The sequence below is a fragment of the Numida meleagris genome, chromosome 2, assembly GCF_002078875.1.
Source record: "Numida meleagris isolate 19003 breed g44 Domestic line chromosome 2, NumMel1.0, whole genome shotgun sequence".
NCBI classification, from domain to species: Eukaryota; Metazoa; Chordata; class Aves; order Galliformes; family Numididae; genus Numida; species Numida meleagris.
In genome coordinates, this window is record NC_034410.1 from 70,076,176 (window position 1) to 70,100,642 (window position 24,467).

Below are 24,467 nucleotides of genomic sequence, written 5' to 3' on the forward strand. Positions count from 1 at the left end.
TGTTGTAAGTCAAACACTGTCAAATACTTTAGAATTATTAAAACTTCTCTGTAAGGCTGATATAAAACTATAACGGAAATCAAGCTTTCATTTCTGTGCTTTTACTTTTACACATTTTACCCTTGGAACTTTCATCTCTGTTGTGTTTTGCTTTTTTGTGTTTCTGTTCATGAATTTTCCAAAATTATAAGCATACATCAAACTGTTGCTCAGTTGTCTTCAAAACTTGGCCACTTGCATTCTTTCTGTGCAGGTGCTGGTATTTTGATGTTCCGTTTGTATATCATGTTCTCTGTTTAGTGCATCTTATATTATTTGCTTCTCAATTCATTTTTCTGGACAACCACAGATGTTTGATTCTAGTCTGTATGCTGTAATATTATAGTTTGGATGTTCTTGCAAATAGAAATTTTTTTGTGTGTTTCTCCATTCTCTTACTGGATTTTATGTTATATGTTGTGACTTTTATACACTTCACAAATATGAAATACTACAAAGTGTTCATGCTGTAAAGCTGTAGTTCCTGGATAATTTTCAGTATATAATAGATATTATTTAAGAACATGTAATTAGTGATATAAAAGTAATCACTTAACAGCCATTCATAGGTAGGTAAAGTGCTGCTTTTTGTTTTGTATTGTTTTTCTATCTATTTGTCTGCTCCTTGCTTGCAGAACAGAGAGGGCCTTGTGGTTTCTGAAGATCACTCCACTTAGTCTCAAGTACCATTAACTCCTAGAAGTTTCCTGAGTTTTCACATGATCAGGAAGTGCACAAATAATATTTACTGAAATGTAAAATAAGTCATAATTCCATAATTGGTGGGTTTGGTTGAACTGATCGTCAGCATTTGATCTAGAAACAGAACACTGCCATTATGATTGTAACCAAGCAAAACCTAAAGTCAAGTTTTCCTTGACTTTTTAGAGCCATCAAATAATATAATGTATATATATGTAATACAAATGATGTATAATGGGTACTGTGTCAAGTGTTATGGGTAATGTGAAAAGTAATATATATACTATAATAACTGCCTGGATATAGAGGGTGGCATTCTGTCTCACTTTCATCTTGGGAATTTATCCTACTAATTGGGCTGCTTTAGATATAATCACTTGGATCCTTTATTTGTAAAGCCACTCTGGTGAGACTCACCTATCCTGCTCAAAATCCCTCCATCTGCTTTGAAAGCCTATGCTATGAGAATTGCTTGTGGAATTGTTGAGTAAAAGTGCATATGGGGGAAGAGGGGAAACAGGAAGCCTGAACTCCTAAATGGGACATGAAGCATATATCCCAAGGTACAAAACATGGGGAAAAATAATGAAATAAATGCAGAAAAATGAGAAAAAAAAAGGTCATGAAATCTTTCAAGTTTAATGAATAAGTAGTCTACCAATTCATCAAAATGTGTGTTTTATTTTTTTATATTTTGTCTCTAAATTAAAAATTAATTATTTATTTCCTCTGTTTCTTCCTCCCCAGTCACTTTGGAAATGTAGTATTTTATATGTGATGATAAATGACATATCACATTAGAGCTAAGTGTAATTTGAAATGGCTGAAATTTCTAAAAGAATCAAACATCATATTGGAGACAGGTCATCCTTAATAGCAGTGTGATTATAGCTCTCATACTATTTTTCCTCTTTCAGGCTGCATCTCTTCTGCATACTTGGAATCATTTCACCTTCCTTTCCTTGAAGACACAGTGGGTATATAAGCATTAGCCATTGTGTGTTCAGAGCCTTGGGCTATGTTTCCCAGTGGTGTTGAAAGGTACTTCTGAAAATTCACTATTCTGATATGATAACTCTAAAAAAGCAGACATAGAATGAGCTACTACTAAACCAAATATGAGTAGTTATTTAGTGTTTCAAATTATGCTTAATCCCTAGAGGGCTGTAGAAGCCAGCTACAAATATTATTTATTTTCTGTTAAATCTAGGTTAACAGGCCTCTTTATTTTTTTTTTTCCTAAATTAGGATCTGTGTAATTAGGATTGTCTAAAAAAATTACATTCTCATACTCTGTTCATAGTTATTGTGTGGAAGTAAAATATATCAGAAAATAAACGTTATATATATAGGGCTTTTTTACGTTTTCCAGTGTAAATAAAATGAAGTTCAGGGTTGGTCTTCTGGGTATAACACTTACAAGATTATGGATGGATAGAGGTAGAAAGGGAATTTAATCTCCAAGAAAGTCTTAGGAGATGGATTGTACTATGTAAATGTGTGCTAGTTCTATCTGTAGATGTAATTATCATTAAAGTTACAAAAAATTCATTCACCAGGCTTTTTTTTTCCTCCCAGCTACAAATCATCTAAACCATTACGTCTTGTCATGTTCAGTAGAAATGGATAACAGATTATCCTCTGTCTCTTTGCATAAGCCTTTTATGTACTTGAAAGTTCTAACTTGCTCTCCCTTCTCACAGGCTTTTCTATTAGAACCTAATGGTATCAGCTTGTTCAGTTGTACCACAGTGGTCATGACAGCTTCTCTTTCACATTGGCATCTCCACACCTGTCTTGAGGTACAGTGTTCACAAATTGATTTAATGTTTAATGTTGCTCTTCCTGTTGCTGCCTGAGTGGTGAAGATATATTTAATTTTTCTTATAGGTAGTAATCCTCTTTGCATGTCTGTTTCATTTTAGGATCCAGATGATACTGTTAGATCATATTTAGTGATCTATTTGCCTCACTAGCATTAAGTGAGCTGGCATTTAACAATTTTTCTCTGTCCACAAGGCATGATAATTATTCAATTATAGAAAGAATTTAGAGTGGAATTGGAGTGGAAAATAAGTTTTTCAATGAGAGACTCTCTAATTATTCTGAAACTGCTTCAGACAATTCATGTTCTAATAGCAAATTCATTAGGCACAGCACTTTAAAAAGCTATAATTTGCAGTGGCCAGTATGTGGCCCTTGAGCCATGCACGATTCCCACGCTGAGGTGATTTCATTTTATCAACACAAGCATGTGCTGACGGATGGTTGCTCTGTATTCTGAACGTCTCACCTCTGATTGAAGAGTCCTGCAGCCCAGTGTAATTGGCTTGCACATCTTGTCCAGTGCCACTCCCTTTCGCCCAAGAGGAGTTCCCTTCACTTGCCACCTAGGAGCAGTTTCTGGGACTCGTGGTTCTTTCTTGCACATACAGTTCATTACACAGCTGACAGGACCACAAAAGCTGGCCATTTTCATCTGAGTTACCCAACTCCTTTATCCTGACTTCTTCGTGTTTAATGTTAAGATCATACATTCTTGTTGCCAACATTAATTAGCTACTTGCTCTGAATTTACCTTTACAGTGAATACTGCTGAAAAAAAGACATTGCACTTTCCAACTTCCTACATTTTATCTGAAAAAGCTCCACTTCTCCATTGATCATGGAACCAATATTTTTAATCATCCTGTTGCTAATGCTTCTAGAGAATTATTTCATCCTAGATGTCCTTGACTTCTCATTTTGTGCCTTGACTATGTCCATTTTAACACTTTCTTTGCCTGCTATTCCTTTATGCTCATATTTAGCAATATCATACACTTTATATTTATGAAAAACTTGCTTCCTTGTGTTTTGAACGAGAAGATAGTGGCCTAGCCAATGTCTGTTCTTAACTGATTTTCATGTCCTACTTTTGGACAAGAAAAGCTTTTATTAGTGCTATATTGTCTCTTTCAAGAGCCACCTCCTCTTTTGTTCCTTCTGTTCTTTCCTGCATATAATATTATCATAATCTTCCAGGCCTACAGGATACTTCGCCAGTTCTGTATTGTGCTTATCATATGATTTTCAACTTATAAAAAAAAAAAAAAAAACCCTTCACAATTTTCTAGGTTTGCTCACTGTGTCTTTTGTATTACTGTATAAATGTCAAGGATGATAGGTAGCTAATACAGCATTTTCTTCATCTTTCCTGGCTTACATTCACCTATTCCTTTTACTTTGGGGGATAACCTGGACTGGTTTCCAGAAACTGACTGTTTATACCTAAATTACGTGTTTCTGTTAGCATCCCCTTGTTTCATCTTACTTTAAAATCCTCTTTACTAAGTTAGTAACTCAGTATTCCTTCCTTGTTTCCCCTCGGGTCTCATAAGAACAAACTCAACTTCACCTAAGAGCTCAATGAAAAATGTTCCCAAAGTGGGGAAGCCAAAACAGTCTGGATGATATCACCAGTCATTAATGTATTTCTAGAATGTTATGTTTCTGGTGTTTCATTCTTAATGAGGGTGTTCTCTAAAACATAATGAATAAAAGCAATTTGCTAAGAAAAGGAGACAAAGAGGTCATTACAGATGTTGGTGCTGTGGATGATACTTGCATTCCTTCCTAAAATTGTAGACCTGAAGAGAGGTCTTGGGGGGAATAATGTTTCCATATTAATTATGCAGCAGATTGTGGAAAAGGACCTGGGAAAAATCTGAGGAACAGAGGCTTTCAAGACGCTGCTGCCCAATTGTAGACCATGAAAAGGGCCACACATGCAGTGTCTGCCAGGAGGACTGAGGATGGAAATGAGAGTGGCAGTGCTGCTGTTGTAGTCCATCTGCTATCTACATGACTTATTGCTCATGATCTGTCAGATGCTGTTTGATGTCTTACCTCACAAGTTGCCAGTGCAAAACTTTCAACAGTATCAAAGTGACTTTCATCATCATTTCCAGCATATGGACATTTTTTAAATGTCCGTCCATGTCTTCTAGACCCGATGTGTTTTTTCTCTTCCGTATTACATAGCTGACATTCTTAAAGAGTTATACTGAGTAATGTGGTGAACATACAGCAAATGCTAAGATTCATTCATAGGTACAGGAAAAATTTACGCTTGATTTCTTCAATTTTCACTCATATAACAATTATTAGAGATGATACATCTATTTTACTTTATAATAGTGTATAAAGAAGAGAAAGGAATTCATTGCTTGACATTTTATACAAAGCTTTGCTGGTGTGTACGTATATAGAAAATAACTTTGCAGTTTTATGCTTCCTATCATTTTGAGAAAAATCATCATAGTTTCTTTAAATATGCTAATGTATACTTCAAATATATATTGTGTTATGCTCTGAGTGACATTGATGAATATCTTCAACAAGTAGACTTCAGTCACTAAAATAGCTGGCTTTTTGTTGCTGAAGCAGAGAACAAATCCTTGACATACCTGTAATAACATAATGCTTTTATTGACTCTAGATTCTTATGCTAGTCTGCCTTTCTTAAACAAGTATTTGGAAGACAACTAAAAGAAACACCAGGAATAAAATGAAAATGTTAGAAGAAGAAAAATCATGTTCAAATTATAAAATACAACAAATAACTCACTGTGAATGACATTGGATAGAAACTGGTGCAAAAGTGAACTGAAGGAGTCATTAAAAAAGTTAGTATCATTCCCCATTTTTTGCCAGTAGTGCCATTTAATTGATGTAACTTTTAAGGTTTGTTAGGAATGATTTTTCATCCAGTTTGGAACCACTGTTTTTTTAGACCTTTGTGAATGGGTCTCAATTAGCCCTCCTTGTACATCTATCTAAAGTCGTATGTTTCTTAAAATTGCTTGCTTTATTGTTAAGCAAGCTGCAAATAAGAAGCTTTAAAAGTTCAGCATTTGCTTCTCCACGCTGATGCACTGAGTCCATGCATTGTTCTCAGTAGGTGCGAAAAATATTTCTTGAAGCAGCATGACAGAGATTCAGCCCTCCAGAAGTGAGAAGCTGAACTCAGTCATATAGATATACAAGACAGATGGGACAAAACTTTAGCTACTAATTAAGTTACAGTATGCCTTGAAAGGAAATGGATTTTCTTCCTCAGTTCTGTTTTTAGTCACAGAAAGTCAAGGTGTCTTATATTGACACTTTTCAGAATTTTGATTTTTGCAAAAGTTGTCTGGCTACATTGTATCTGTATGTGTACTTTTGTATGTGTATCTTTGTAGATATATTTTTTTTCCCAGCCAGCTTATAGATGACAGCATTAATAGAAGATGTTAGAGTCAGATTTGCCTGATAACTCTACAACGCAAAAGTGTTAAAGACCGTCTATGACAAACAGTTCTGTGTACTTTTACAATGATTCCCCCTCTATGTTTTGAAGGAATATGTTGGTAAAAGTGGGCTGATCTGGTTCTTATTTGCTATTCTAAATATGGAGCAAAGAAATTTTACATTAAATGTCTTTGCTGCAGAATTTTGCAACACATTATACATTGTCATACTGAAATATATGTATCATATATCTCTATTTATGTCAAATATGCATATTTGACACACAAATAGATGTTTTTCCCATTAGATTAATTGCTGAAATCAAGCAGTGAACTGATTCTTTCTTTGAGAGATTTCAAGGAGTCTGCCTTTAAATAGGCAAATTCTTGATATCCTAAGAACACAAGTTTGTCCAAGGCAGCTTTCTCAGGGAACTAGGCAGTACTTATGTAATTATTTATACACTAATGCAGAAAGGACAGGATGGAAGTCTGCTTATCACTGAGAAGCCACTTTGTTTGAATACACTGTTGACTTTTGGAATTAGATAATTATTTTTCTGCACTCATTGTGGTTACCTATTTGTGATCTTTACATGAGAGATTTCAGTTGCTGTTATAGACTTTTGGTAAGTTTACAGAAGAACATTCTGTAGAGAAAAATATGTATATATTGCTTGAGACACCATCACATGTACAAAAATTGCATTGAAATATGGCGTATAATACAGCATAAGGTAGAATTAAGACCTGTAAACACACTTTAAAACTTTCTGTAGGAGAATCTACTTTGTGGTTAGTAAGCTCCAAAGATCGATACATCATTAATAATTGATGATTTGTTTCCAGTTTGAAAAGACACCATTGTTTACAAATACGCTGAATTTAAATTAATAGCTGAACAAATTCTGATGATGCAATACCTAGTTCTAAGCAGATACAAAAGCCAGACTAGATAGTAGTTTACAGACATAAGGAATTCCAATAATTTTATGCCTCATAGTTCTCTTGTACAGTTATTTTTCAGTCAAACTGAATATAAAAAAAAAGAACATCAAACCACAATCTCACATGCACTTTTTGCACAGAAGTGTAAGGCTTGACTCCTAATTTATAATTCAAATATAAACATTCAATTTCCAAATATAATAGTCATTTATTCATCTCAGATTCAAAGTACCTAAAATAAATAAATAAAACAAAGTAGAGAGATAATTGAACAATTTTAAAACTATTGCATAAATAATAAAACAATTTCCTCCCACGTAAAACCACAGAATTCATAGTAGACAAGGTATATTGATTTAAACCAACACATTTTACTAGGCTAAAGGTAATCATACATCAGAATCTGACAGGAAAAAAAAAAAAGCTTTTATATCTTTTATATATATATATATTTTAGTTAAAACTATTCATTGTTTAACAAAAGAAGGAATTAGATAAACCTATGTCATATGAATCCATTTTTGCTTAACCATGGCAATTGTAGTGCAGAATACTCAAATTGTCCTGCAGCCTGTTTGAGTTGTTTGTTTATTAGCTGAATTTAGAGCAATATCCAGTGTTCACCTTTTGTTTTCTGGTTAATGTGTGTGTAGCTAGAGATTGATTTGAGCGAAACAGCAGTGCTCTTTCGGATAAGGTGTGGACAGGGATAGACATTACATAGTAATGGCCTTTACAGCTTTACATTTCTATTTTGGAGTAGAGAGAGTTGTTAGGGAACACATAATCTGGATGTGACACTGGTCATTACTGATGGGATAGTTCATACTGTGTTCATCCAACAGTCCAACAGTCATGTAAAAGGGACTACAGTGATATAGGAAAAAATAAAACAACAAATGAAGCACAGCTGATCGAGTTGATCAGAGGAGATTCAGCAGAGAAACAGAATAGAAGTAGTTTTACTTGAAACAGAATATTGAATAGAATTATTAATCAAATGTATATGCCAAGCAGAATTCCATCACATGCCACCCACAGAAGATTTCTAAGATAGAAGGAAAGGAAGAAAATAATCATATATAAAAAGTAATTGTCTGTAATTATTTAGGAACTATGGATCACTGAAATCTTTAGGAGCTAAGAATAACGTAAAAAGGTTAAGCCAGAAAAAAAAAAGAGCTGGAGGAGTAAAGCTACAATTAGATATTTTGATAAAGTCTAGTACTATGCTGGTTTCTTTCTGCTATCTGTTTTTAAGTGGAAAGCATAAAAATTCTCTAGTTTATTCTAGTTTCGAGTTATTCACTGATAGGCACTGTAGCTGCTGTGTATTGCATGCCAATTGCTAATTCACACTATTTATTTCAAATGTTCCAGGTTTGATGTCTGGTTGGACCAAAAAAACAGTAAGAACAGCAGGATAACTTCTGTAGCCATAGTAATCCTCCCCTAAATCTCACTCTCCAGACATCATTTTATAATGTATCAAATGTTCACGGTAAGAGTAGAAAATTCCTTTTATTGTTTGAATTGTCAGTGATAAGGAAATTTTATGTGAAATTTATTGAATTATCTGCAAATGACATTGCATCTTCATTCTTTTGACTATAGAATGGTTCAAAAGAAAGTTTAATTTAGTGTGCAGATGGTACTCTGCCATTTAGTAAAAAAACAAACAACAACAAAAAACAACTGCAACTTTAAAAACAGTACGCAATAAAAAGTATATTCTGTTAGCTACTGTTGAAGAGTTTAATAGTGTGTTGCTTCAGAGCTATCATTGCAGGTCTCCAGTGACAACTAGAAAGAAAAGAAATAATAAAAAAAAAGGAAGGTCTTTTTTATCAGAAGGATTATTACCAATCTATTCAAGTGTCCACCTGTTTAGAGTGCTTCACTTTTCAAGTCCCTAATTAAAGCAAACATAGGCTGAAATTCATGGCCATTGGAATTATCTGTGATGGATACATGGGACATTAGGTATTGCAAGTCTCTAATTACGTTTCCAAAATCTGTTAGTACCTTGGAAAATATTGATGAAAACACCATTTTATTTGCTTTTTGTTTGTTTGTTTGTTTGTTTTTTTAAATGTTGTTCCTAGGTAAACTAATTGGTATTACAAGCAGGAAGAAGGAGCAGTGAGATGTTGCCAGAACACAGATTAGCAACTAAAATATAATTGATTTTATATACATACAATACAATAAATTTGATTTTCCTTCCTCTGAGGCCTTCTTGAATAGAATGACTGCTGGGTGGCTATCACTTCCTCTTTTTTTTTTTTTTTTTTCTGTGTTTCATCAATTATTAAAAAGTCTACACACCATTGAATAATTTCACTGTGAAGATCCTAAGACCTGGTGATCAGCATAGTCTTCCGGAGATGAATGGCCTCAGTTAACATCTCTGCCTGATTAACTGCCATCTGTATTAAATTTGTGAATGATTTTGGAGTTAATGAAGTCACACTTTAGAAAGAAAATATGCTGGGGAAAAAAGGGCCTTTTAAACAAATGTTCCTTTCTTGCATTAATAGTTTTTTTAAGATTTTATTTTAGAGTGTGTAACACCTAGTATGATTAATGCTTTGATATGTGATAAACTGCAGAAAGTACCACAGCCATAAGTACTCCAAGTAAAGCTTTTTTTCCTTCTTTTTTTTAAACACACTCTTGCTCAAGCCAATACATTTGAAATTTGAATTCAAGCCTCAGACCCAGTAGATTTTTCTTAAGGTCTGTCATTTTTCGTTTTTCAAGGCAGCCTTGTGCAGACCAGCAGAAAACATCTCAGATCATTGCCAAGGTTTGGGAAATCGTTTACTTTCATTTCATAGCTCTCTTAAGAACAATCAAAATGCCAGGCTTTGTTTAGTCCAGTCACTGAAATACTAGCTTTCACTTTCACTGAAAGATCTTTACTTCTCAAGGTAAAGCATAAATACGCACACATACAAATACGAGATGAGTGTTCCTTTTAAAGTTTACCATGATTCAGAGCTACTTTCATGATTGCTTCCTTACTCTACTTGGAATATCTTTGTGCTGTACTGCATGGATGTTTTTGCTTCCTTACTTGCTGCTAAGCAAGGATTAGGAGTTGGGAGGAGGTAAGGAAATTGAGGAAATTGATTCTCTACAGTCTTTTTTTATCTCACTCTCCACTTTGTCCTGTTTGCCGGTAAGGGCAAACATTCATTCTCCATTGACAACTGCTCTTGCGCTTATCACAAATGTCTTCCTGAAATTGTCTCAGATCTCACATCTTTTGAAGATATGCTGCTCATGCTTACCCAGAAAACTTCACTCAATATTTCATTTGATGCATGGGTTTCCTTATTTGGGACAGTGAAATTGAGATAGTAAATCCTTCCTATGTACAGGTAACCAAAAACCTGTTTTTGTTTAAGCAATTTCAGTTTTGAGTAGATTCTTTAGAAAGAATAAGGTCTCTCTTGTATGTCTCTTTATCAGTTTCTTAAACATTGTATGATTAATTATCCTATTAATTATCAGTCCTTTATATTCATGTTTCAATAGGTCACCGCCTTCATCTTTTCATCTATAGTCCGACAGATTTTAATGACAGCCAGTACTGAGTGTTATTTTATACATATTTGAAAGTGATATACGGACACTTTCTGGTGAGCGTATCCTCTCTCTCATAATAGCATAGCTTTTCTAAAACATTGTTAGTCTTGCTGTAGATAGTGGACATTCTGTTTGTTATTCCATTATCTATTTGTTCATCAAACCACACTCAATTACATCAATGCTCTATTAAGTTACGCAACTACAATAATTCAAGTATATTTATAGCTCTTCAGAACATAGCTTTATCCTGCAGAGGAGCACTTAGTAGCTTTGTCTACAGACACAACCCCTCACTGAGCAGCTGAATGATTTAACTTGCCTATATTCATTACAATTCATAAACTTGATGATCTCATCAAACAGATTTGAAACAGTGTACGTAAGTGTAGGATGAAAAATAGAAGCCTCGGCAAAGAGAATAAATGAAAGACTATTCAGTAGAATCATAGAATCATAGGATTGTTTGATTTGGGAGGGAAAACAGTTTGAAACTGTTCTTCATCTTATTACAACAGATCCTTTTAAAGTGTCTGTCCCCTTCTTTCTTATAGCCCCCCTTTAGATACTGAAATGCTGCTAACAGATCTCTCCAGAGCCTTCTCTTCTCCAGGCTGAAGAGCTCCAGCACTCTCAGCCTGTGCTCACAGGGGAGGTGTTCTATCCCTCAGATCATTTTTGTGGTCCTCCTCTGGACACACTCCAACAGGTCTATGTCTCTCCTGTACTGAGGACTCCACATCTGGACGCAGTAGTCTGGGTGAGGTCTCACCAGCACAGAGCAGAGGGGTAGGATCACCTCCCTCGACCTGCTGGCCATACTTCTTTTGATGCAGCCCAAGATACAGTTGGCTTTCTGGGCTGTGAGGGCATACTGCTGGCTCATGTCCAGCTTGCCGTCTGCTAGTACCTGCAAGTCTTTTTTGACTGGGCTGAGCTCTATCCTTACATCTTTAAGCTTGTATTGATAGTGGGGATGGCCATGACCCAGGTACAAGTTCTTGCATTTGGATTTATTGAACCTTAAGAGGCTCACTAGGGTATTGTACTTTGAAACATCAAAAGATACAGTTTGCCTCACTGTCCATCACATAATTGCTCTGCAATCTTGGGTGATCCCTTAGTATGTCTTCACCTGAGTTTCTTGGTCATACTGACTACAACAAAAAACTAGAATAACAATGTTATATTATCTTCTGTAGAGTGATAGAGAAAAAGTATAGTCCTCCTCTGCGTCTTGGATGATGCAGTAATGAATACTGTAAGGACTGTTAGTGTTGCTGTAACAGTAATAATCCAAGGATTAACAGGTGAGGTATAGCTTTTTGGATAAAGGCAATATATTTTACGAGCCTCTCTGGATGTATTTAGAAAAATACTGCATTCTTTCAGGCATAGATGACTTTTTTAGATCTCAAATAGGAACAATACACTCAAAGACTAAACACAAGTTGAGGAAAGAGAGAGTTACATAATTTATAACCTATGGATATACAAAGGTTAGAAGGAAGAAGAGAAAGACTAAAAAGTTCAGTAAAATCAGAAAATCATTTGAGTCTGTTGTTTTTGGCTTCCAGATGAGTTTTGAAGCTTAGTTCCAGGCATATCTTTGAATGGTATTTTGTTGATTTCCCTTGAAAACAGGAAGTGAATGATCAAAGATGGAATGACTTTTGGAAAAAAAAAAAAAGTGTCTCCTGTGGCAGTTGGATGTAGCCCTTCTGCCTCTGAAAGCTCATTCTAGTGCACAGTGGTTGCAATTTCCACCTTTGTAATTACCAAAAATGTGTACAGCAGAGTGTGTGAAGCACATTACATTGTGGTGAAAAGCTATGTAGAACTCAGTGATCTAATTTTCCAGAGGAGTGTTCTTGATGGGAAGACTTCTTCATATTTCTCAGGTGGATATTACAAGTGTTCTACAGTATATGTTGATTTTTTTTTTTCATGAAAGAATAATTTTAAGTATATGTTTTGTCCAGCAGTGTTCTACATGTGTGGTGACATCAGGACTGGAAAAGTGGTTTCCACACTGGTTTTTGCCACAAATTTAGTAACCCTCATTACATTATCTCTGGAATACACCAATCTTATAATCATTTTCTCAGGTGCTACGGTTAACATCCAAAAACATAACTGTAAAACAACGGTATAGACAACTAGCAGACCAACATGTCTCTTTCTGTATAACCAGCAAATATGAAAGGCATGTAAAAAAACCCACAAACTGTACTATGTAAACATGTTCATCAGATTTCCTCCAAGAACATTTCTGAAAGCCACAACTTTCTCTCTTTTTCTGCAGTGCAGCTGATCCAACTGAATGTGCTGTGTTGGCCTAATAAACATTTCTTACTTTGAAGACTGAGATGGTAAAAGAGATTGTATAAAATACATGCAGATGTTGCAAACGACTTGAATTCAGAACAGTCTTGATACAAATGTGGTGCCCTGTGTCAGAATATGCATAATCTTATTTATCTGATCAGCATCTTCCTGTATATTCTCATGTAGCAGTGTCAGTGGATGCATAAGGGGTATTTACTGACTTTGAAGAGCTGTCTGAGTGTCCATATAAGTGCAGTGCTGGTCGAGTTTCAAAGTAGATGGAGGCGTTCTTAAGAGAAATTTTCCACGTCACTGAAGTTTCTATTTGACCCATGCCATTCAGCAGTTTGTCATGCCTACTTCTGGTACCTTGTTGTGAGAGTGACGTGCTACTTAGGAGTAGGTATCTACTTTCAAAATTAGTCAAAACATATTCTTAAGAGATGGAAAAAAAAATGGGTCATTTTTATTATGTGAACTAGAGACCTTTAGATAATGCTGGTGCCAAACTAATTTTGAAAAGATGCTGGTTTCAGCCTGTTGTATTTTGCTTTAAAGAAAGTACCATTTGGAGCAAAAAATAGAATATCATCTTCTAATTAGCTGGTATCATCACGTGTAGATTGTACAGCCAATAGCTTCACATTGCATAGACAATATAAAATTATGTTGCCTCCATCGAACACCTGATATACAGTGCTTCATCCTTTTGATGTTATTCACATTATTTCAGTACAGTAGATGCTGTAGATGTTAGGCATAAATTATTATAAAATATATACGTATTAGGTATATTATTAACAGTGGTTTCTCACCATAGGACAACACGGTACAATTTCCAAACTAATTATAAAGCATACTCCATAATTATCACTCACTGATAATGATTAAATTGTGCTAATTTTATCAAACCAGAGGAAATTAGTATGATAAAAGGTATTACCAATACCTACTTTCTTTTTCACAGTTTCATTCCAGCCCTGGAAATGTCTTAGTCAACTCACAATGTAATTTTTAATTTGCTGTTTAAACAGAAAAATACCAATAGCCGTAGTAGAACTTTCTAATATATTAAAAGAATTAATTGAACACAGGTTGAAAGTAGCTTGAGTTTTCAAATTTTCAAATGCATTCTGAATATATCTTCTTGCTGTTCAAGAAATATTTTATAATGACACATACAGCATTTCTGAGATTTGTGAATATTAAGCTGCATTTTTCAGTACTAATGCTTTTATTCTAATAAATTTGAGAGATACATTGATACGACTGAACTAGCTTCCTTAGTGTTATTCTTTCTTAAATTTAAGATGTGAGTTTCCATGAGAAATGGTTGTTTCCATTTCTTCCTGTCTGCTAAGAGAGAATGTAATCCTCCTGCTATCATCTAATTAGGAGGAATGGGACTATCCATGCTGCAGGCACAGGCACTAACACAAGTTTGAGGAGCCACTGTGTAGACATCAATGAACACTTTATTAAATTATACAGTTTTCTAAGCAGGCATGATCTCTCAGTGCCCCAATTCTTTATGCTTTAGTGAACTGCCTGTGCTCTCTGAAGCTGTAAGGTTTCAGCCTGAGCTGAAGATATAAACTCCTGATGAGATTATGGTGAGTTTTTAGATATTTGGCACGCTTCTGTGCTTATTCTATTTCTCTAATAAAGCTGATAGTTTGCCGGCAGGTGAAAGCACTGGACAGCAAAGACTAGGAAATTTAAAATTCCACCTGCCCTGAAGGAAAAGCATGTCTTTTTCATAACCATTTAGCATTATTCATTACAATTCACTCTATTCAGGAAAACCCTTCAGGATAGGGGGAAAGAATATTAAGTCCCCAGGTCTAGATATTCAGTGGTCTCTCAGTTTTGGCTCTTGACTACATCCAGACAGAATTTTCTGATCTTTTTTATTTATTAAAAAAAAAAAAAAAAAAAAAAAGCATATGAAAGATGGACTGAGTTGAATAAGAAATTGTGATATTTACGAATTATATTTGCTATTCTCTTCAGTGCTTGCTCTTGTACCCATATTACAGCGCTATATTCTCCTCCACTACACCAGCACTCTCTTCTCCTTTTTCCCTATCATACATAACTAAATATCAGAACAATTATATTTTATTAAATAAACAAGGGAAGAAAGAAAGGAAAGTACAATCAAATACTAAAACCCATAACTGCTTTTTCTTTGATTCCTGTTGTTGCTGATAGATGAAGTAGAAGTCTGCCTTTATAAAAGGAGTCTGCTAAGAATGAAATGTTGATGTTTTAAAAAGTAGCATGACCATCGCTAAATGTAATGTGGATAAGCATTTAGGAAGTACATAGGATGAAGTAAGGAAAGAGTAGAAAAGAGCTAAATTTACTTTCAAACTAGGAGAATGTAGCAGATAATTGATAGCATAAATGCAACTTCAAAATATTATGGAGAGTCTCAGGAGACTGGCTTACCTAAATAGAATGGAACTGTGTGACCAGTACTGTGTCATTTTATGTGGAAGAGTGTGCTACACTGGCTGGAAAACAGGATAACTGAAGTTGCATTCAACAGAAAACAGGAAGTCTGCAGTTGGTTTTGAGGTAAAATCGAATAAATGGAAAAGGATATGGTTGAGCTGATCTGAATGATATGTATTCATATTTAGGAGAATACTGGCCACTGGTGACTGAAGGAAGACATAATGTGAAATAATGATATGGAAAAATATGGAATGGGGTTGTACAGGATAGAGCTAAAAAAGGACTTTGATAAATGCTCTGCTCACACTATCTGTATGTAACCCATTCCTGAAAGCAGACCACTTAGCCTGCTCTTCTCAAGCTTCAGTCCCACCTCATTTCAGCTGCTGATTATCCTTGGGTTTCTCAGTGTTTAACCTAAATCAATGTAACTGAAATAAATTGCTTATACTAGTTGTGATGGGCAATTAGAGTGATTTCTTATTTTCAACACAGTTTCTAACTCTGAGAACTATTGTCTTACTATTTTCTCCAACTTTTTTTTTTCATCTTGAGTGGTGGGCAAATAGATGTAGTTATCCTTTCCTTGACTTTTTTTTTTCTAAACATTTTGTTGCCAGCCTGATTTCTAATTATTTGCATGTTGGTACTATGATGTTCAAAACTGGACATTTTAAATGAGTCTCAGTGGAGAGAAAGGATAATTTAATCATTTAAAATAGTAATTCTGTTCATATATCTTCATTTCCTCTTTGTGAGTCTTCTTTCATTATTTAGAAGGTGAGTAATAAAACAATCCACAGTATTGAGATTGTTCAAACCTATTATACTTCTATGCCTCAGTTATATTCTCCAGACATGTGCATATTCAGTTTTTTCCTATGTTATGCAATCTATTATGACCCTTCCACTTCTTTTATTTTTTATAATTATAGTTTTCAGCACCTTTCAGATAATCTCTTTAGATTAAGGGGAAAATATTTTTTTTTCTGATAATCATCATAGAAGATATAAGCTCTCTAATTTTCATCCAAATTATGCAGAAAAAACACTAGATAGCTATCAAGAATTGTATAAATTCCCTCATTCTCTATAACCAGATATGATAGAGGCATCTAAAAGTGAGAACAGGATGCAACAAGAAATCAAATGCTGTGGGCACCTAACAGAAATTGTAGATTTAATTTTTGCATATACACAAGTCACTTACCATTTTTGTCATTGCTGCATACAAAACATCTTCACCAAAATTTTAAGAACGAAAACAAGTATGTCAATATGGAAATTCTGACTTATCATAATAGTGTGCTACTCTTGAGGTCTTGCTGTGGAAACAAAATGATGTCATCATATATAGAGAGATGTGACTTAGGTATCCCAGTATCACACATAAGCCTCATTAATAAACAGTCAGAATTGTTATGCAAGAATCTTTTGCAAAATCTGCCTTTTCTCTGTTTTTCTGCTTGTCCTTCCAACATCCTGCTGTGTCCTAAGACTGAGGGTTTCTGTATTCCTCAAGAGGGACAGGGAAGAATTGCAGAGAATTGTCAGCATGTAGCGTCCATTTACTGACCTAACAGTGAACGGCAGAATCTTTCTATTTCAAAATCAGTACATGTAAAAGGGCTGAAAGTAATGCCTCCTATTTTATTATGTTCACCCATGACATCAGAGACAGATGTTGGTGATATGGCAGTAGAAGTTGGACTTTCCCACTAATATTGCATTACATTTTTTTGCCATGTGATGAATGGCAGCAAAAGGGCGGTCTGACAGAATGGCATCTGACATGGAAGTACATATGAAGCAAAGGTGTGTCATTTTCCACATCCTCCATGTGGAAAAAGTGGCACCCCTTGACATTTATCAGTGCTTGCTGAGCATTTATGAAGACCAAACTGTAGATTATTGAAGAGGATTATGAAGAACGCAGTGGGGTGAGGGTGGTGCATTTCAACAATGGCAACAGCAATAGTGGGTCACCTCTGCTGGTGCAAATCAGCATGCAGGCTCTTCTTCAGCACTGGTAAAAATGCATAGCCAATGGTGATGACTATGTTGAAAACTGATGTTTTGTAGCTGAGAATGTACTCTGTCAAATAATGTTATTGCACTCTTTGTATCTGTTGTATGTACATATGATTAAAAATAAGACATAAGACTTGAGTCTGTGAAATCATTCATGCCTATAATATTGATTAAATTTTGTAGGAAAAGTTATAGTGCTCAGTATTTCCTATTCATTTGTTTCCTCTCCTTGTTTTTCTGACATTCTCCCTGTGAACTATGAAAATAACGTAAGAATCTCACATATCAGTGAAATAACTTGAGGACTGGAAAATAGGATTACTGTAACTAATTAAATTACATAATTCCAGAAAGGTTAGTTGTCTTCTTTAGTTTCGCATCAGACTATGAATACTCAAATTCAAAATCCTAAGTGGATCAAGTATTGCAGGACTTCATAAAGACGATTAAGTTCTAAAGGTCAAAGGTACAGCTGACTACTTTGCAAATTCATGTTATAATTTAATGACTGCTAGGTGGTCACTGCACTGTTTAAGTGTTCTGCTGGAGGCTACAAAATGTGCAGCTTATTGACAATTTACCAATTATCTCCTTAGTTCAGAACTAGGCAATTATATTATGAACAGCTTTAGCTGACTTCATTGGGATATAATAGATAAAGCAAAGAACATAAATCTATAATAAAAGGAATGATGAGATTAGAATCCATTAGAAATTGATCATGTGAAAGAAATCATTTGTTTGCTTCAAGTACTCTTAAAAAACCTTTTTAAAAATATTGTCTTCTTCCCTTAAGGGATAAGTATACTCGTAAGTTACACCTACAGATATAAATAATTCGTTGTATTTTGAAAAAGTCTCTTGCAAAGGTATGTTTTTCAAGTACTTGCTTCTGCAGCATTAGAACTTTCTTCCTCATTTTAATAAGGACATAGCAAAAATTGTTAGAACAAAAGTAGCTAAGCTTAATGCTCTTCCAAGGCTGATCGTGAAATGAGGCTTTTTCTTCACTTTTAAAGGTCTGTTGCTTGTGGTGGTAGCTCTGTAATGGTGGCTAGAGTGAGAACTGAGATTGCAAAAATAAATTGGAAAACATAAAATGTTTCTCATTATGAATGTATACAGGAAGAGCTCTATTGGTGTCACCTCTGCAGAACAAGAACAAAACAAAACCAGAATATATTTCACCTTGTTCCACTGTAATACAATTAAAAATTGTTCTCATAAAATTCCAGTGTAGTTTAACCTAATTTGTTGCAAAGCATCTTCAGTTCCAAAAGAGTTTTCCTCTTATAAAAAGATAGAAATAAATGGCTAAAAGACAAGATTAGAGATGTTGACTAGATTGTGGCTCCCAACTGAAACAGAAATGGAGAGAACAGAAAGAGCAGTGCATAAATGTCTTCAGGCCAGCTCTCTGAAATGTTTCAGAATGTTCCTTTTCATACATCAATTAAAGGTATTAATGTTCCATTTTATGTGTCTATTAAATCTCATGAGTTTCAAATGATATATGTTTTTGGTATCATTACGTGGTTTTCATGACTGAGTAAATAAAACATAGTGTTTTTCAAATGTTGAGAAAATTATGCCTGAATACAGTGTGATTAAGCTGTGGAAAGTAAGAACTGCTTAACCATTTTTAAATTGTTACCTGAAAGCTAAATGTGAAATGATTAATAGCTTTGCCAGTGATTGATCCATCCCTTTCACACTGGACACTGTTAAAAATAATAATAATAATTAAAAATAAACCCCAAACAGAAAACTGTATAAACAGGAGCAAGGTAGAGCACAGTTTTTCTCTGTATTTGTTTAATATAATTTAGAGGCATGTTACACAGAAATAGGAAATTTTGTTATATATTTGGTATTTTTTAAAAGATCTTTTAAAAGTCTTTTCATTTGTCTTTGTTTCATTTCTGCTGTGGGAAAAATGGAAAAGTTGTCCTTTGGAAGAAGAAAGAGAGATTTGAGGAGAGAGACTGGTTAAATAGTTTCATTTAAAACAGTTTAATGCTTTTTAAAAGTATTGCACTGCTGTAAAAAATTAGTTGAAGCCGTAAAAATTTACTGCTGTGTTCTCAGACACTCCTTTAAGTTACAAATTTCCAATAATTTAGTCATTTTAAAAATTAAATTTGCAGGGAATTTCAAAACAGATTATATATTTATCTTCCTGTATTGACTGCTCTAGTTCTGGCAATATATCACATAAATCAAATGAGTAATGTATTACAGATCTGGGACTTCTGTCTGTTTTCTGTACTTACATATTAAAAGGTTTCCTGTATTTAATTCTCTTTAAAAGTTTCCTTTTTTTTTTTTTTTTTTTTTTTTCCCCAGTGCTTTTTATTTAATGACTTTGGCTATGTATTGCTCTTTGTAAAATATGTGGGTTATTGTTTGTTATGTTATTTTTAAAGGTAACTCTTATTGCTTTAGTGTAGGTGACTGTCAAACATTTAGGGCAAGATGCTGAAATCCAACAAGAGTCTCAAAGGAGGGAAAAAAACCTTACTGGTACATACATCCATTAAGCAGCCATGCTTGCCAAGTCCGTGTACATTAGCTACTTCTGTAACTTTAACAAATTTCATCTGAGCTTTCATTCTGCTGACCTAATTTAACAAGAAGGAAATTCAATAACAGCCCCTAATATTGAAGCATTATTTCCCAAGAGGAATTTAACAACACTTCTACATCAAATAATAATGTGTGAATAGTGGATTATATATAGGGATGGCAATAAGAAGAGGAAAAAAGAACAAAAAAAGAAGAAAAAAAACACCCCCGAAAAGAAACTATTATATCTCCTTTTCAAACAAACAAACAAAAAAACCCCAATAGTTTTCCAATTTTTACAGGAGTTAATAAAATCCTGAAAAGCTAATTTCAAGTTTGAAATTCCTGTGGTCTTTGAGAAAAAACTTTTATAAGTGTCTGAGAATAAATCATAGTTTCTCACTCATTCTACCTTTGTTTCAGAAGAATGTAAATATGAGTTGCAATAAATAATTTCCAAGGTGGAGGACCACAAATTCAGTTTGTACATGTTAATAGCTTTAAACTGGAAAAGGGAAGATTAAGACTAGATATTAGGAAGACATTCTTTACTGTGAGGGTGGTGAGGCACTGGAACAGGTTGCCCAGGGAGGTTGTGGATGCCCCCTCCCTGGAAGCATTCAAGGCCAGGCTGGATGGGGCTTTGAGCAACCTGGTCTAGAGGGGTGTCCCTGCCTATAGCAGGGGGTTGGAACTAGATGATGTTGAAGGACCCTTCCAACCCAAACCATTCTGTGATTCTATGATTCTGTGATTATAATTTGACATATGTTATTAGTGGCATACTTTAGACTCATTGTTTTGGATAATATTCAAAGTTCACAAATAAAGTAATTTTTTTCAAAGTTTTATGAGAAAGGAAGAAGAGGTAAATGATAGGATACATAATCTGTTGTTTATTTAGGCAAAAATGATTGCCTGCTGGGAACATCTTGGGTCTGAAGTCCTTGAAAATGGTGGCTGTGACAAATTATAGAGTCTTCTTGGAAGAGAGGTGAAAATGTTCTCCTCAGATTATGTAACTCTGAAGATAAAAGATGGTTCCTGAACTGAATTTGTTCATTTTCTACTTATTTTACCTATAAGAAACCATTATATTTTATAAGCTTTGCACTCTAAATCCCTGACATGTTGCTGTAAACTCTTTAAATCATCACAGACTTACTGGAAATATATTACATAGCACATTAATATCAAAATCAAACACCAAAAGAATGTCTGAAATTTTTACATTGTTCCACTTTGAAAAATAAAATATTTAAGATGATAAATGGCTAGAGTATAGTGCTATTAAAACGAGAGAACACATGGGACAGCTGTGCAATGTTACTGATCTATCAAAATCAAAAAAAGAGGATTAAAAAGCAACCCAGGGTTTTTACCAGTTGACCTTTTCTGCCAAATTTGGAGGAGTATGCAGGGAACTGTAAATCCATTTTATGTGGACATGTTAGGAAAACTGATTAAAAACTTATTAAAATTTGCAGAAAATATATCCTATTAAGAAGGCAAAACATAATTTTTATCAGGGACTGAATGAAGGAATCATCAAATGATCTCACTAGCAAAAAGCAATACAGTTTAAATGCTAGGATTGAAGAGAGGAGAACCTGATGAAACTTGTCTTGCTAAAATGATATATCATGGCACTGCTAGAAGAAGGAAAACCTTATGTAAAACAAAGAGAAAAAAAGTGGATACAAAGCAAAGATTATTTAAGATATTGTCTTTCCTCTGCTATAACACTTCCCTGGATAAGATTTATTTCACTATTTTGCAAAATTAAAATTATTCAGGATACTTCCAGAACAGGCCTTAATTTTTGAAATATTTTCTACATTTTAAGGGAAAGTTTGCACCTCTACATATTGTAAGATCACCTCGAGAACCTATCGTACTTAAAAGTTTGCTTCTTGTCATGTTATATTTCTTCTGATGCATATGATGTTCTCTTTTGCCATTAAAAACACCCTGGAGAAATGGTGTTTTACCATTTCCTCATTTCTGGAACTACTTTTTGTTTGCTTTTCAGTCCTCTTGACAGTAAGATTAATAAAACACTGGAATTCTTGTAAATCAAATCAGGTGGAAAACATCTAAAGTAAAGGCTGCGGTATTTAATGCGTATGTTCCAGCAGTAATAATCCACCAGTCTATATAAAAAACATTCCTATAAGTATCTGAATTGTAAGGTCTTAATGGGGAAATTTAACAACTGAGTGCACACTTACTCTTTCTCAGGAAGATGTATATTTGCAGTGTTCCCCTCTTGCAAGACAGCCTTTACATTCCTAACCAGGTGGCCTTCCATGTCACAATGTTTTTGATCTGTAGGGTAGTGGGGGATGTTGGACACTAGTGAGTAAATATATTTCAACTTACATTGTCTCTTCTCTGCTTTCAGGATCTTGTTACTATGTGCAGTTCAGAGATGAGTTACTGTAAAGGGCTTGGCTGCATCAGGAACTAGAAACATAGAAAGCAAGTCAGGAAAAACAAAACTATAGACTCTGTTGCTGACCAGCTCAAAGAGTATCAGCAGTGGATAATTATGACAATACAGCAAGCTCTGTTACTTCTGCTGCTCTGGATGTGGCTGCTGCATCCCTGCCGTACAGAAATGCTGTTCAGAAGGACTCCTGATCTCAGACCCAAAGGCTTTGTGGGACGTGCATCAGGGAGCGATGGAAAAGCACTTCACCGCCAGAAGCGAGGCTGGATGTGGAACCAGTTTTTCCTTTTAGAGGAATACACAGGATCTGATTATCAGTATGTAGGCAAGGTAGGTTTCTCACTAACATTTCTGCATTATTGTCAATGTTCCTCATTGTCCTAGTTTCATCATCAACTCCAACTCAGCTGAAACCAGGACACTCATCTTCCTACAGAGCTCTATTTTCTATGTTTTATACTCATGCATAAGAAGCAGATTTCTAGGTAATATATATATTACCTTGTTTGTACTGTTAGACTCACTAAAAGCAATATTATATACAGCTTTATATATTAATATATATAATATGAATACAGCTATATTCAGAAATATTTCAGTGAAACAAATCAAGACATTCTTGACAAATTGGTATTCCTTAGCATATCTTTCCTACCAGCAGCCCACTCAGTTTTTCTTCATCAAAATATAATCTTTTATAATTTATTATAAAATCCTTTTTCAAGTATTTCTTTCATGTTTAGAATATTTCATGTTTAGAACAAAATAACATATTCTTTTTCTGAGCTTATGTTTGAAGAATGCAACCTGTTTAAAGAAAAATATTATCTGTTTTTAGTTCTCCTTGTGATAAATTGCACCGAGTAATGTCCATTTAAAAATATGTGAAAGAAATGAGGTGATTAAGAAATGAAGTACAGCAGAAGTCTGATGAACTTCTTGTACAACTTGTTTTGCCATGTAATTTATAAAAAAATATGCAAGATGTAATGCCAAAAAACCATTCCAACAGGTACAAAAAAATAATAAATTAGTTCAGAATGGCAATTTGCTTGAAAGTGGAAGTTAGCGGTAGTAGTCATGGGTACCAGGTAGCAACATTGGTTGATGATAAAAACAAAAATTTCTTTATCTATAATCCAGATTTTCATATCAACGTGGTATTTCACTTGTAAAATACTGCAGAGAAATGCTGCCTTGTTGAAAATGTTAGAATCACAGAATAGCCAAGGTTGTAATAGGGCTTTGGAGATCATCTAGTCCAGCTCTCCTACTCAAAGCAAGGCTTTGCTCGAGGTTGTGTCCAGTTGGATTTTAAATGTCTGCAAAGATAGAGACTCCACAATCCTGGACAACCACTTCAAGTGTGTGACAACCCACAAGGTAAAAAAGCTTTTCTTATATTTAAAGAGAATTTCCTGTATTTCAGTTTGTGTCCATTGCCTCTTTTCTGATCACTGAGCACCAATGAAAAGTATCGGGCTCTTCATCCTCACTCCCTCTCATCAGGTAAAATTTATACATTAATAAGGTCCTCACTTAGCCCTCCCTTCTCCAGGGTGAACAGTCTAAATTCTCTGAGCCACTCCTCATATAAAAGATGCTCCAGGCTGTTAATCATCTTAGTGGCCCTTCATTGGGCCCTCTTCAGTAGCTCCATTTCTCGTTTACTGGAGAACTGGACCCAGCACTCCAGATGTGTCTCACTAGTGCTGAATAGAGGGAAGTATCACCTCAGACAACTTACTGGCAAGACTTCTTCATGCAACCCAGGATGCTGTTGGCCTTGTCTGTTGAAAGGGCACACTGCTGGCTCATGGTCACCTTGCTGTCCTCAAGGACCGCTGCATCCATATCTGCAAGCTATTTTCCAATGAGTTGGGGTTACATAAAATGCCACCTTTCTATTAATTTCTCTGCAATATGATGGTGTTTGGAAATTATGGGAGCACAAGTTAGAAATAAATAATTTGTAACCAATGACTAGAAGAGAATGTTTGTCATTAACAAGTTTAAGCAAAAATAAGTACTAAATATTTTAAAATAAACTACCTTTTTTTTTTTTTAATAAA

At 34.7% G+C, this 24,467-nt stretch overlaps 1 protein-coding gene across 2 annotated transcripts in view; it reads left to right on the forward strand.

Annotated features, from left to right (window-relative positions):
* CDH10 (cadherin 10) overlaps nt 1-24,467 on the forward strand; it is a 96,375-nt gene that overhangs the window by 15,578 nt on the left and 56,330 nt on the right. Inside the window, exons 1-3 of one of the 2 annotated variants that reach the window (XM_021387351.1) lie at nt 1,687-1,782; nt 2,445-2,543; nt 22,348-22,725. In XM_021387351.1, coding sequence (XP_021243026.1) covers nt 22,495-22,725 — 231 coding nt within the window. In that variant the 5' untranslated portion in view covers nt 1,687-1,782; nt 2,445-2,543; nt 22,348-22,494. Of the gene's footprint in view, nt 1-1,686; nt 1,783-2,444; nt 2,544-22,347; nt 22,726-24,467 lie in introns of those variants that run through there. The other variant, XM_021387350.1, reaches the window with a different exon arrangement.